This window comes from Lycorma delicatula, chromosome 2, assembly GCF_047948215.1.
Source record: "Lycorma delicatula isolate Av1 chromosome 2, ASM4794821v1, whole genome shotgun sequence".
Classification (NCBI taxonomy): Eukaryota; Metazoa; Arthropoda; class Insecta; order Hemiptera; family Fulgoridae; genus Lycorma; species Lycorma delicatula.
Window position 1 is genome coordinate 172,285,571 of NC_134456.1, and position 14,904 is coordinate 172,300,474.

At 43.0% G+C, this 14,904-nt stretch overlaps 1 protein-coding gene across 2 annotated transcripts in view; it reads left to right on the forward strand.

Annotated features, from left to right (window-relative positions):
* The window catches only part of LOC142319429 (tRNA (cytidine(32)/guanosine(34)-2'-O)-methyltransferase-like), a 157,164-nt gene that overhangs the window by 108,850 nt on the left and 33,410 nt on the right, over nt 1-14,904 (forward strand). For both annotated transcript variants that reach the window (XM_075356702.1, XM_075356703.1), the window contains one exon: nt 742-770. In XM_075356702.1, coding sequence (XP_075212817.1) covers nt 742-748 — 7 coding nt within the window. In that variant the 3' untranslated portion in view covers nt 749-770. The remainder of the gene's footprint in view (nt 1-741; nt 771-14,904) is intronic.

A 14,904-nucleotide genomic window follows, 5' to 3' on the forward strand; every position in this document is an offset into this window, starting at 1 on the left:
AAACTTATTATATATCTTTGAAAAACTCTCAGTGAGGGCTTATTATTGCAGTTAAGAAAAAATCCCACAATTCAATTTTTTTGGATTTTGGACTTTTTTGGACACGTTTTGTTTGTTCAGTCGATTGCAATCAAAAGGGGAGGTGCACAACTAGATGTTGCAATAGTCGTAAATCCAAAATTTAAACATCCTACGGCTAATCGTTTTTGAGCTATGCAAGATAGATACGTACGTACAGACGTCATGCCGAAAGTAGTCAAAATGGATATTTCCATTGAAATCTAAAAACCGAAATTTTCGCAATCACTATACATCCTTTACTTCGTATAAGGAAACAAAAATTACTGTAATCATTAAATTACAAAATAATTATATACATATGTTTATTTCATGCAAGTTTACAATGATTATTATTAATATTGATAACAGAAATATTTTCGGTTAAATGCCTTATTTATAATTGTATATTGTTTATTTTTCATTATTTTAATTTACTATGTATTGTAAATTTGTTTCAATTATTCTTCAATATGGCAGTGTTTTAAAAACCATCAAAAAATGTTTTCAATCCTTTTTATATCCCGTTCAATTTTACAAGTAAAATTGATGATCAGGAAGATTTTACTTTTGTCGTAAAGGTTTCTATTCTTAATTTTTTCTGATAAATTGAATTATAATTTATCTATTGTTTTACTAATTGACGAATATTCTTTTTGTGTAATAAATTGCTTTTTGTTTCAGTGAATGAATATCGAGTTTTAGAAAAAATGGTAAGTTACAAACGAATAGTATTTATTTATTATTTCTTCATCTCTTATAGTAGTAATTATTATATTAAATAGTCCGTTTGACTTGATAATTGCATACCTGAAATATTACAAATTTATGTTTGTTTATTTCTGTAAGTTAGTTTTTAATATTTATTTGTTATATCAATTTATTTCTTCGTTGTATTGTTTGTTTCGGCGGTTCAAATCATAGTAAAAGTTAATTTTTTTATACGTATTTGAATAATAGACATTGGATACTGGTGTACATTGGTTTTTTTGTTTTTTTTCTCTCAGCTCCCCTGGGCCGGACCGACTTGTTGGTGTTACGCCACCCAGGGGAGTGTCTTTAAACTCAAATAGGCCTCCCCACCTAGCGGCTATATACCGGCATGGCAGGTCGGCCTACCGGTTAGCTCTTTTTGAGAGTATTGCCCTTTTTGTACACCACGCCATACCTAGTGTGTCGTGACATGGGCCGGGTCTTTTCGGTATTCAGTGTGCTGTTACCTGACTGTTACCCACGGAGTCCTTGGTGGCTCATCAGTCCCAACACACCGCAGCGTGCTGGACCTCACCAGCAAGGCTGTCCACCCAGTCCTATTCTAGCCAACACCTTGTCTTCTCTCATTGGAGTATTTCTGTAGTACGACTTGTCTAACAAAACTAGCAATATTATTCCAGTTTAACTCGATTCTTAGCATGTATTCAATTGTTGTCTCTGGAGTTATACCTGTGAGTGCCTTACTATTTCTAAGTGTGTCCCACCTATTGCACTCAAAAAAGTGCAATAAACACTTAAAAAAACTTTAAAAAAACACCAACCACATTGGTGGTTGGTTTTCAATTAACCACAAGTCTCAGAATTGGTCGGTTTGAGTCTGTACAAGCCTACACCTTATTTACACGACCGTAATCCTCATGTGATTGGGTCACGAAGGGTTTGCTTATTGTTCAATAGATTAACAGATTGCAGTCGTGAGTATAACCTGGTGGAGGAAGCAGTGTTATAGACGGCTCCAGAGTTTCTGTATTTTTTTAGAGTTTTCTTGTGAGTTTGCGGTAGTTTTTTGTATGTGTATTTAAATATAGAGTAAGAGGATTATTTTAAGCTATAAATTGTGACATTCGGTTAGGTATTAACAAAGTTATTAGTGTTTTAGTGTTAAATATGGACCGAATGGCGGCCATATAGGCGGGAACCTAGAAAGTAGTTTTTTTAGTGGCGTAAGCCCTATTTTATTATTTACTAGATTATAGTGCTTTGTGAGACGAGAATTTTAAGCTATAAACCATTAAAATCGGCTCGTCAGTGTTTTAGTTATAAGTGTTTTTAGTTGCCAAGTGGAAGACCACGTGGCGACAGACTGGCGCCAACGCTAAGATAAGTTTTAAAATAGTTTTTACAGCGTTTGTGACTGTTTTTTAGTTATAATATTATAGTTAAGGAAGTGTTGTGGCTGCTTACAGCAACTTTTAGTAATTTTAGACAGTAAATATTAGTATATAAGTAATCTTAGATCTGTAGTCTTAACCTATTTCTCGCCACGTGCTTTGTGGAGGGAAACGGTTTTTACGAAGGAGACAAGATAGTGTATAGTGTGCCGGCGGCCATTATCCGCCATTTTCTGGACAAACTTTTTTTACAAAGAGGTACACCAGTGGTACCAACCTAGTTTTTGTTTGTCGACTCGTTCAGAACGAGTCGGGCATCAAAAACTTAGAAAAATTTTTCTAAGTTTTTTGTTAGAGTTTATATAGGGAAAATTTTCATTTCCCTATATCTTCGGTTAGGGACCTCCTAGCCCCAAACCCTTTTGGGTCTAGGCCGGACCCCCCCACCCGAACCCCCCCTACCCCCCCCCCCAACCCCCCCCCCCCCCCCCCCCCCGCAAGTTTCACGGGGAGCATTTTTGTCACCCCCCCCCCCGGACCAAAATTTTTTTTTTCTGCCCCTCTCCCTTAAATAGTTTCCTCTTCACCTGAAGAACATTTTACCTCCCCACACTTTTTTTGTATCTCCCCCCGTTCGGCTACTAGAGTCATTTCTTTCCTTTTTTTTCTGCTCTCTTTTAATTCTTGATTCCTCGGGGTCGGAATGCCGAGGAAGCGGGTACGGAGTGGGAGCAGCGACGACTCCGTGGAGGAAGGAGCGCGGGCGCCCCACCCGGACATGTTGGACCTCAGGAATGAGGTCAACAAGTTGCTGGCCCTGGTTAGGGACAACCCTAATACGAAAAGGGAGATCAAGGAGGTGGCGTGGATCCTGGACAAGCAGGTGGATGCGGTCATGGACAGGGTCGACGGCCTGCTTGCCCCGGACACCCGGGAGTTTGGTGTCCAAACGGAGGTGGAACCAGCGGCGATGGAGGTAGCAGAGGCCAACTCCGAGGAGTTGCGGAAGCAGCTAGAAGACGGAGTTACGCAGGAGCAGTTGCCGGGCCTTATCTTCCGGAAATGGCCGGCGAACTGCTTCCAGTTCACAGAGGTGAAGGACGGCGAGCCAGGTGAGGATACTGGTCGCAGGATGGCGGTCATCTTGGACCTAAAGGGGAACAAGAGGGGCGACTTCGCGCGCAAGGTGTGCGATAGGGCGCCCAGGATATGCAGGATGCTTAATGAGGGGAAGGTGGCATCAGGGAGTGTGCTCCGTGACTCTGTCGGGGCGGACGTGTTGCTTGGGGAGGCTGAAGCCCTGAGTGAGACGTTCGTTCTGGCGGTGGACTCGGAGTCCCCGAAAGAAGAGCTGGCCAGGCAGATCGTGGAGGGCCTTCAGAAGATCGAAGGTGTCGCAGGCGCGGTGATCCCCGTATGGGCATTGGCGGGGAGCACCACCAACATTGCACGGCGCCTGCAGGAGTACCTGGCCAGGAGAGACGGTTCCCGGAGGGCCATCTTTGCGACCAGGGAAGAGGGTCGCAGAAGGCGACAGGAGGCCAAGCCGACGACGCCGACCAAGACGGTCGTTGTAAGGAAGGAGGGCCTGACTTTCGCCCAGCTGCTCCGCGAGGTAAAGGCGGGGACTGGCGACGAGCTTGCGGGGGCAGTGGTCTCCGCAAGAAAAGGACGCGGGGAGGGCCTGGAAATAAAGATTTCCGATGCGACCGGAGAAGCCAAGGCCCTTTCCGAGGCTATCCAAGGTCGCCTCCAGGGGGTGACGGTTACCCCGGGAGGCAGAGGAGAGTGGCCCGTACCAGTGACGGTCAAGGGCCTTGACTGTGAGGTGACAAAGGAGGAGTTGTTGCAGGCAGTCAAGGACGCGTTGCCCGGAGAAGACCACTGGGCAACAAAGGTGACGTCGTTGAGACCAGCGTACGGGCAGTCTCAGAATGCGGTGGTGGTCCTCGCCAGGCGGGCGGCTGAGGCTCTAGTGGCCAAGGAGAAGGTGCGCATCGGGTGGCAGTCGTGCCGTGTGTTCCGGTGGGAGACTGATCCCAGATGCTATCGCTGCTGGGAGCACGGACACAGGGCGGCTGAATGCAAGGGGCCGGACAGGTTGAAGACCTGTTTTAATTGCGGAGGAGCGGGCCATCTGAGACGGGACTGCAGGGAGAAGCCGAACTGCGTCAAGTGCGGGCAGTCGGGACACGGTTTTGGTGATCGGAGGTGTAGAGGGGCAAACACCACGCGATGAAGCTCCTCTACATCAACGCTAATAGGAGCGGTCTCGTCCACGACCTCCTGTGGGAAGCTGCCTCCAAGGACGGAGCGGACTTCGCCCTTGTGGCGGAGCCGAACGGCCGCGTGATCAGGGACAAAGGCTGGCTGATCGACCGTCGGGAAGATGCGGCATTGAAGGACCTCACGGGGAAGTATGCGGTCTCCCATCAACATCGGGGAGACGGGTTTGTTAGGGCTAGGGTGGGGGAGATCTACGTGTACTGCTGTTATATCTCCCCCAACTCCACGTGGGCGAGCTACGTGGAGTTCCTTAGCAACCTAGGAGACGATCTGAGGAGGGCTGGGGTTCCCGCCCTCGTCGTGGGGGACTTCAATGCGAAGATCGCTGAAGTAGGAGGAGGAGTCACCGACGGGCGAGGAGAGGAGTTAGCGGAGCTAACCGCCTCGCTCGGGCTGGTCAGCCTTAACGATGACACCCCCACCTTCTGGAGGGGTGTCAGAGGATCGGTCCTTGATCACGTGTACGCTACGGACGCTGTGGCCAGAAGGGTCGAGAGGTGTGAGGTTCTGGCAGACGAACTTGGCAGTGACCACAGGGGGATACGAATCCAGCTTGGTGGCCCGCGACCGACGGAGAGGCCGGCGGCATGGTTTTTCGACGAGCGTCACATACCGGGGCTCCGGAGGCGACTTGCGGATCGCTTCTTAGAAGACTATCCGACGGAGCCAGAAGGGCTTGCGGAGGCGGTCCGGCAGGCCTGCACTGACGAATTGGCAGCCAGAAGGAGCCCGCGGAGAAGGGTGTACTGGTGGACCGCGACGATAGGGGAGATACGGGCGAACGTACAGCGTCTTCGGCGTCGCCTTAACAGGAGCAGAGCGAGGGAGAGGGACGACGTCGAGGAGCTGGCGCGCGACCTGAAGGCAGAAAGGAACCGGCTGAAAAGGGAGATCCGGAAGGAGAAGAGCGAGTCGTGGAAGAGGCTCGTTGATCAGCTGCAGGAGGACCCTTGGGGGCAAGCCTACAAACTTGTCACCAAGCGGTTGGGGAGACGACTGCCGATCATCGCCGGGGACATGATCGACGGTATAGTCGACTCGCTCTTCCCCAGTTTACCGGAGGTGGAGTGGAGAGTGGCGCCGATGGACGACGTAAGAAGGATCTCCCTTCCAGAACTCCAGGGAGCCGCTGCGAGGGTAAACATCAAGAAGAGCCCGGGCCCAGACGGGGTGCCGGGGGCAGTGGCTCGGATGGTTGTGGAGGCGTTCCCGTGGTTGGTGCTGGACTGTTTGAACAGTGCCTTCGTGCGGGGCGTTTTCCCGGCGTGCTGGAGGGTCGCGCGTCTGGTTCTGTTGCCGAAGCCGGGCCGAGCCCTGGGCGATCCTGGAGCATTCAGACCGGTGTGCCTGCTTAGCACACTGGGTAAGATTTACGAAAGGATCGTCGAGGGTAGGTTGACGGCGGAAGTAGAGGCGGGGGGGGGTCTTTCCCCTCGCCAATACGGATTCCGGAGAGGAAGATCTACGGTCCACGCAGTACGGGAGGTGATGCGCTTCGTGGATGATGCCGCCGGCGGGACCTGGAGAACCAGGAGAATTCCGGCCCTGGTACTACTCGATGTGCGCAACGCGTTCAATAGCCTGCCCTGGGAGATCATAGGGCAGGCTTTAGCGGAGCGAGGGATCTCCGGTCAGCTCCAACACATAATAAAGGAGTACCTGAGCGACCGGAGAGTTCACGCTGATACTGATGCCGGACAGCGGGTGTTCCACATGCAGGCGGGAGTCCCACAAGGATCAGTTCTGGGGCCGCTGCTGTGGAACATAACGTACGACGGAGTGCTGCGGCAACAGTATCCCGAGGGGGTGGAGGTCATAGGATTCGCGGATGACCTGGCCCTGCTGATTCAAGGAGCGACGGAGCGGGAGGTCGAACAGAAAGGAAATGAGGCGCTGAGAGGCGTTCATAACTGGATGACCGAGCACGGGCTGTCGATAGCCCCAGAGAAATCAGAGGCGGTCGTGTTCTCAGGACGGCGGCCTCTGAGGGAGATACATCTGGCTATCGACGGCGAGGAGATACGACGGGTGCGGACAGCGAAGTACCTTGGGGTCTGGGTGGACAAGAACCGTTCATTCGGGCCCCACGTCGAGGAGGCAGTGCTGAAGGGTGAACGCCTCTTAGCGGCGATCTCTCGCCTCATGGCTAACACAGCAGGGCCAACAGAGAAGAGGAGGAAGGTCATCGCGACGACGGTGACCTCCGTATTGCTCTACGCGGCCCCTGCATGGAGCAGGGCAGTCGGCGTGGAGAAATATCGTCGGAAGCTGGAGTCGATCCATAGGAGGCTGCTCCTGCGCACATCTTGTGCGTATCGAACAGTCTCCTACGACGCGATCTGTGTCGTCGCGGGGTCCCCACCGATTGACTTATTGGTGGAGGAGAGATGTCTGCGATTCGGTGGGGTCTCCAAAGAAGAGGCGAGGGCGCAGATCCTGGATCGATGGCAGGAGAGATGGTCGGCGAGCCAGGTGGGCCAATGGACCAGACACCTGATACCGGACGTGAGAGCATGGGTGGGGCGGCGACATGGTGAAGTGAACTACTTCCTCACCCAGCTGCTCACGGGCCACGGCGATTTCGGCAGTTACCTGCACAGGTTCAAACGCAGAAGATCGGCGATGTGCAGGTACTGTGACGAAGTGGACACGGTCGAACACACTTGGTTCGACTGTGTCCGGTGGGACGTCGAGAGGAGGCGTGTGACGGCGTTCTCACCCGACGATGTCATCGGGCGGATGGTCAGATCCAGGGAACATTGGCAGGAGATGGTAGGCCTGGCTCACGCCATCTTGGACTCGAAGGCCAACGAGGAACCCCCTCGGCTGCGAGCGCGTCTCTGATATTGGTCGGCGTCAATTTCTAATTAGTTTATTTGTTTGATTGTTATTTTTGCTGCTTGTTTCTTTGGTGTGATTGGGGTATATGGGTTTTACTCCCCACGCGCGCCCTTGTGGACCACAGGGCGGCGTGAGGAGTATGCTGCGGATGTATGTTATATTGGGGTATGGTGTGTCAATATTGTGTTTTGTTGTGAAATTTTGTATATACTGTGAACAGGACAGTGCTTGGGGAGCACGTGGGCCATGTGTGGTGACATATTGTGTATAATTTTTAATTTTGTATATTTTGATTTTGCTGGTTTGTTGGTATACTGTATGTAATAATAGTGCTAGGGGAGCACTAGGTATAAAAAAAAAAAAAAAAAAAAAAAAAAAAAAAAAAATAGCCTCAAAAAATTCTGGAGGCTGGGGATGAATCGTGGCGACGATTAGGGACCAGGGAGGTAGCCTTATTGCCTAGGGTGTTCTGGCCCCATATAATGGAGTCGGAGCTCCCCGATGATGGCACTAAGGACCCTCAGGTGTGAGAGGAACGCGTGGGGGTAGCGGTACGCGGAAGGCGTGCCGGCTACAGGTAGGATAGGGACGGGGAGGGTAGCCCCATTGAGGAGGGGGGAGTTAGCTGCCCAAATGAGGTGGTTGGCTCACCCCGAAGAGGCTTTGGGGACCCCGACGGGAGATCCTCCGGCAGGAGGCAGATAGGGGGGGCAGAGACTGCTGCCACGACACTGCAAGGCGACCATGCTATGTCCTAACGGGCGGAGGCTGGTTGCCTTGGGGTGTTTAATAAGATATAAAAAAAAAAAAAAAAAAAGATTAACAGATTGCAAAGTACAGATTAGGAAAGTAAAAAAAAATTTGTTTGTTACAATATTTCAATATTATATATATAAATTACACTACACTGCTGAAACCTACTTTAAACACCATTAACCTGAGAGAAGTAAGTGTGAATTTCAAGTGTATTTCTTTTATTTCAAGTGTTTTATTCATATTATAAGATGCCGTAAATAAATTATTGTATCCCACTTTGTTGTAAAACTTTAATTATATACTTTTCTTTTTATTCGGGACCACCATTAGGTATTGCTTCAGAGAAAAAGATGAATGACAAGTAACGCGTGAAAATGCCATGCCTGATCGGGATTCGAACCCGGGACCTTCAGATGAAAGGCCAAGACGCTACCACTCGGGCCACGAAGGCCGAAAACAGTTTTATACTTTATAATTATAGCTTACTGGGGGGTGGGGGAATAGGTTTAGGTATAAGCAGTACTGTTTTAGGTAAAAGTTCTGTGTGTGAATCCCAATTAGGCTTGGCATTTTTTCACATGATACAAACGTTAATCACCTATCATTAAAAAAATAACTGTAGTTGGAAAATTGTTCTCTGTTATTATTAGTATTAAGATTAATAAAGCATTTATTAAAATAAATAAAGAAGAAAATTGTTTATGCAAAATAATGATATATTTGTGTTAGTTACTATTGAAGTTGCTCTATTCAGGGAACTTTTATGACCTGTGATGTTTTATCAATCAACTTTTCGTTGCTTTTCATTTGATATGTTTTTAAATTATATTTGAGCTGAAATAGATATGGTAGTATATTATATTAAGGTTTAACAAAATCGAAAATAATTTTAAAATGTGGATATTATTTCTTTCCAATTTCTTATCTTTTATTGGCTCTTTTCCTTTTTGCTGAATTTTATTCTAAGATATCTTTTATACGCATTGAAGAACATTTCATTTATTATTCATTCAAGCATTTAATACAATTTCAAACTTATTGTATATTTTCAACCAGGTTTTAGAATTCTATTGTCGCCCTCAATTCAAGTTTTATATAGACTATACAGTTTTTTTAATAAGAAACTAAGTAAAGGGGAAAAGTTTTAGAATTTAAAGCATTCTTTTTATATATTAACAGTAAGCAGACTTTTCTCTCTCTCTCTCTCTCTCTCTCTCTCTCTCTGTGTGTGTGTGTGTGTGTGTGTGTGTGTGTGTGTGTGTGTGTGTGTGTGTGTGTCTGTGTCTGTGTCTGTGTCAGACCAGTAAATACCTAATTGTCAACAATTCATATGTAATTTAGGTTAATTATTTTCAGTTTCATATTTATAATACTCTTATGTGTTTTTTCTTCGAATAATCTTAATAATTAAGTAAGTAGTAACAATATAAAAATAATAGTGTAATTTTTTATGTACAGAGTAATATTAAAAGTATAGAAACGGCATATTTCAAAACAGGGATGCTTGGAGGTAAAAATAAGTGCGGATCTACTTAGTTAAAAAATCACTACTTTATGCTGTTTTAAATATTTGTCCGCCATCTTGAATCGCTAAATTTGATCAAACTTGTCATACACGATTTTAATAAGTTTTACCAGGAAAAACGATGGCGAAAACCGTTTTTTTATGAATGCCTTTGTTTTCGCATTATAAGCAATCATATTTGCTAAAACGGAAAAATCGCGGTCTTCAAATTCAGTGTTGCGGTCCAACAAATGTATCTTCCTTAATCTTAGCATCACTTATATTATGTAACTTGTTTTTTTAGAAAGTAAAATTCAATCCCATCACGATCCGTTGCTTTAACAAAATTTTTCATTAAACCTACTTTAATGTGTAGTGGTTGTTCAGGTTTTACAAGTGCTGGACTCACAAAGTTCTTTGCTACAGCACAATGTCATTGATTGTTTCTCTTTTTGGATACTCAGGAAAAATCATTATGTTAAACAGTGGCACACCTTTGCTGTGCCACTCACACACAAGAAGCAACAACATGTAGTATACCCAGTTGTAAACTAAGTAACATTGCTAACACGTTCAAGTCTCCAAAAATATGGTACGAGTTTCTCGTACTGAATTATATCCAACACAAATTGCTATTTCCATATCCTAATCCCCCTAGGGGAAGACAACCGCCTTGTGACGATCCCGGTCGCCACACCACCCTCTCCGTTCCTAGCCCTGATGGGCTTTACCGAAAGTCGTCTTTTAGACCCTCTAAACTTGATAATACAACACAGTCATCAGTTTGGTCTCTGTCAAAATGCCACCTATGCAAATGCCTCGGCAGACATTCGTATGGCCTCTTCCAACCACGGCCACCTACCACACCTTACAACCCTCAACTATCAAATTAACAGATTCACGGAAGCGCGATCCCCACGCCTTACTCTAACACAAAAGGTTTCACACAAAGCTCTTCCTACATCTTACTTCAAATAGACTATGTATTCAGATCATTACTTGATTGAGTCTTTGAACACCAAAAATACTATTCTCATACCTACAAAAAGTGTTGATCGCATCAACGATAATTTTGTCCTATAATTCAATCTACTCAATTTCCTCTTGATTTACTTAAAAATCAAGAAATAAATTCGAATAAACCGCTAATGAAAACACACCCTATCTCTCTCTGCTCTGACGGCTTTCAGGAGCGAAATCAATGGCTACACCCTCTCATACCGCAGCACCCCCACGGAGTTCTCCACACATCCAGCTTACCCTAACGGCGAATATCTAAGCTAACCGGGGTTCGATGCCTGTCTTGACGGAGTAAGCACCCATTCGGGCACCTAGCCACCCCGTTTGCTATTCTATCTGTATGTCTGTAACATCAGACTCCTTCATTTGAGCTGCACGATCATTTGAGCAACATGAAGAAAGATTGCATTCAAACTAATACCATTTATCACGATAGTGCATATATCCCAAAGAATCTAGTTAAAATTCTACATCATTACAGTAGTCCTCGTCTGGAAGAAGAAACGTTCAAGTTCACACTACTTCTCACGGAAAGAACTTTTTTTAATATCGTGTTGTAAACGATTCCTTCTTTTTAGTCATAATGTGAGAATTTCTGCTTGATTCTTGGATAAATGTAGATCCAATACTAGATCATTTAATTCTAACTGATTAATTAAGTGTAGTTGAGAAGTATTTGTATTTTCTAACAAGTTTGTGTCTCTCCTTTGTTCATCATCTGATAAATATGCAGAAACCTAAGCATCAACACCTTCATCTTCGTCTAATTCTCATGTTCTAAGTGGTACTGAAATTGGAAACTGTGGACTGTGAGCCACTGTTCTTATAGCAGAGAGAATATCAGGATAAGAGATTTACTTTTTTTGGAGTCTGTTTTAGGTCTGCTCTTATTTGAGCTTCGACAAAGTTAAAAAACTAAACAAGTGAAATTAAAGCTTAAAAAAAAATGAACCTACTCCAATGACATTAAAGATTTCAGCAAGATGGAGCGCCACTTCACTAATATCTTAGTGCACAGAAAATTTTAAATGAAACATTTCCAGATCATTGGATAGGTCGTAGAAGAATGCCTTGTTAGGTTTCTAGATCTACCTCCTCTATTACTATTTCTGGGTTAACTTACGTCAAAATAAATAGAAAACAAAATCTGTAATTATTGAGTTGAAAATACGTGTGACGAATATCACGAATACCACCAAAAATGATGCAACAAATTACAAACGTCGGATATTACTTAAGGGTAGCGCATTGTCAAGCTGTAGAGGGGAAGCATTTTAAACATTTTTTTTTAGAACGGTAGGTTTTCAAAAGTTATTGTATTAAGATAAAATTTAACTAAATTTTTAAATTATATATTGTTATAATTAAAGTAAATAATGTCAGTTGAAGTAGCCATTTAATATGTAATAGCGTTGCAAATTATTAGTTATTGGGTATTATTATTTATTATTGTGAATGCTGTTGGTATTATTAGTGTTTGGGCCATTAATTCGAATATTAATTGTTAAATTTTTTCATTGGATGTAATTTTAAAGTTAATACGAAATAAAAAAGTTACTACGGGGAATTTTACTTCGTTTTGTTACTACCGCGATTTTTTTGTTTTTACACGACTATCCAAAAAGGACAGTGGTATTGTATTTAGGGTGTATATATGTTTTTTCCACCGTAGCAGCTCATCGACCGTACCGATTTAGTTGAATTACCCCATTTGGAATCTTTACGTCACGGTAGTGTCATAGGCTATATTAAAAAAAAATATATGTATATATATAAGTGAAGATTTGCCAGTTGAAGCACAAACTTTAATGAATTGAATTAATGAACTGTAAACTGTGAGCCTCTACCACTATGTTAGCTGGAGTTGAACTGAATCATTCAAATCAGCCGAATGAATAATATTTAAAAAAATAATAGAATTAAATTGACATAAAATAAAATAATATTAAATAAAATTTAAAATTTCTGTTTAATAATTAATTTCTGTGGGTACTGCGTGTGAAGTTATAGTGGTGAAGTGATGCGAGCACCTCGTGCAAGGCTAGACCAATCATCACCATCAACTGCTAACAAATGAGGTGTCCCTGGGGCGTTGTTTTTGGAGGTGCAATATGATTTTCTTATAATATCAATGAAAACACTCGTGATTTTCAAAATTTAAACGGGGTATTGTTAATAGATTGAAGACTAAATTTTGCATGCATCTGGTACATTCTCGATCTAATTGATCACAGTTATTCGGATTTGTTGTTATATCTTCGCAACCAATCTTCCGATTTTCAAAACTGAAACGGGGAATTTGCTTGTATAATGCAAAATCTCGATGGAACCAAACCAGAACAAAAATTTACTGACATGATTAAAAAACTCGAGTGGCCTGCGCTACGACGAGACCAACTTGAACCCGGCGAGCTCCCACAAAGATCTTTGTAGAGTTTGATGACAGTACGATTAGAGGTAATGTTGACGGCATCGAATTGAGAATCGAGCCACTATTGACGAATTAGATGCTTTCGGGGAACAGGGCAAAGTGGAACGTCGTATGCTTCCAGTAATATTGTACTGGACTGTGACTGTGAATAAACTACAAAGGACTACCCTAGATAGAGCTGTCGTAGATCTGAGTCTTCACATCTTTGCCAAGGGCCAGACCTACGTAGCACTGAGTCGCGTCAGACAATTGGAGAGTATAGCCATAAGTTGTTTGGATCCCAGAAAATTGCTGTATGATCCGCACGATAAAAAGTCTCTGAAGGAACGAAATCGTTTGAGAAATCTTAAGTTTAGATTGGTATACGCCAATTAAATAAATAAATTGAGATGATTAACAGTTTCTTCATTTGGCTCAGTTCGTTAATCCGTTATACGCATATGTTTTCGAATCGTGAATTTTCTCAATGATCACTAAAGTATTACATGATAAAAACAGTTACGAAAATCTGATGTGGACACCGTATGACTTCCTTGTACGCATATTAAATTACATATTCACATTTTTTGCTGCACTTTAGTTAAACTTAATTCATTTGAAAGTGAGATACAATCCTCCTATTCTTTAATAAAGTGGACAATTAAAAAATTGCGCTGTGGTGGACACCACATGGAGCACATTTTTTGTGGCGTCCGTGTCAGAATTTTGTATTAGTTTATATATTAATTTCGTTTCACGTCACAGAAGTGGTTATGTGGTGTGAGAACGTGTATCCGTAACCATGCACATATCTGTTCGAATCCGACTTCATATACATACATTTTTTTTAAACTTTTTTTTTTTAAATTTAAATATATCGATTTATTTATAATATTATTAGTTTCTTTAAAAATGTTTGAATTAAAATGAAATGTACGTAACATTTTATTTCGCTAATAACTTCTGATATTTTTCAATCGAAGGTTAATAATTATTAATAAATCAGTATATTTAAATTAAAAAAGAAAGTTAGAAAAAGGAGATTTTGTAACTTTAAATGAGAAGTGATTCGAACTGATGTGCCTTCCCCTATAAGATCCAAATATTTAAAATTTTATTTGGCTATAATTATGGAACCAATGAAAATAAGTACCACTTCTGATATATCGTTGAACAGCTCTCAACGAGGGCTGCAGTTACTGCATTTAAGAAAAATTCAAAAATCCAATTTGTTTTTGATTGTGGGCTTTTTTGGACACTTTTAATCTAGTCGATTGCAGTCAAAAGGAGAGATGCATAACTAGATGTTACAGTAGTCCTAAATCCAAAATTTCAACATTCTACGGCTAATCGTTTTTAAGTTATGCGAGATACATACATACGTACGTCCAGACGTCACGCAGAAAGTAGTTGGATTCAGGAATGGTCAAAATGGATATTTCCGTTGAAATCTGAAAACCGAAATTTTTCGCGATCATAATACTTACTTTACTTCGTACAAGGAAGTAGAAAGAAAACAAGGTATGGAAATAAAAGACAAAATTCGTTTGTAGTATTTAATTAAATAAAATAGTGGTGACCGATCAACTTTCAGACAGTGTAAATTTGTTTAAATATATTTTTCATGTTGTAGAAATAGCATTAAGGTTGTGTAATGATCACGTTTTCACTAGGATAAGCAAATTTTGTCCTTCAACAAAAATATTTAATTTCAGTCGTGAGAGGCTCTGATAGCGATTGTCCTGCGTTAGAGCTGTGAATAGTAATTATTCTACAATAACCCCCCCCCCAAACTTCAGTTAAATATTTTCGTTGTAAGACCTGGTGACCTATTAAATTAAGTTCTCACCAGGTCTTACAACGTTAATAAAATTACCAACCTTAAATCCCTGCTATTTCTACTGCATGAAAAAAAATATATAAAC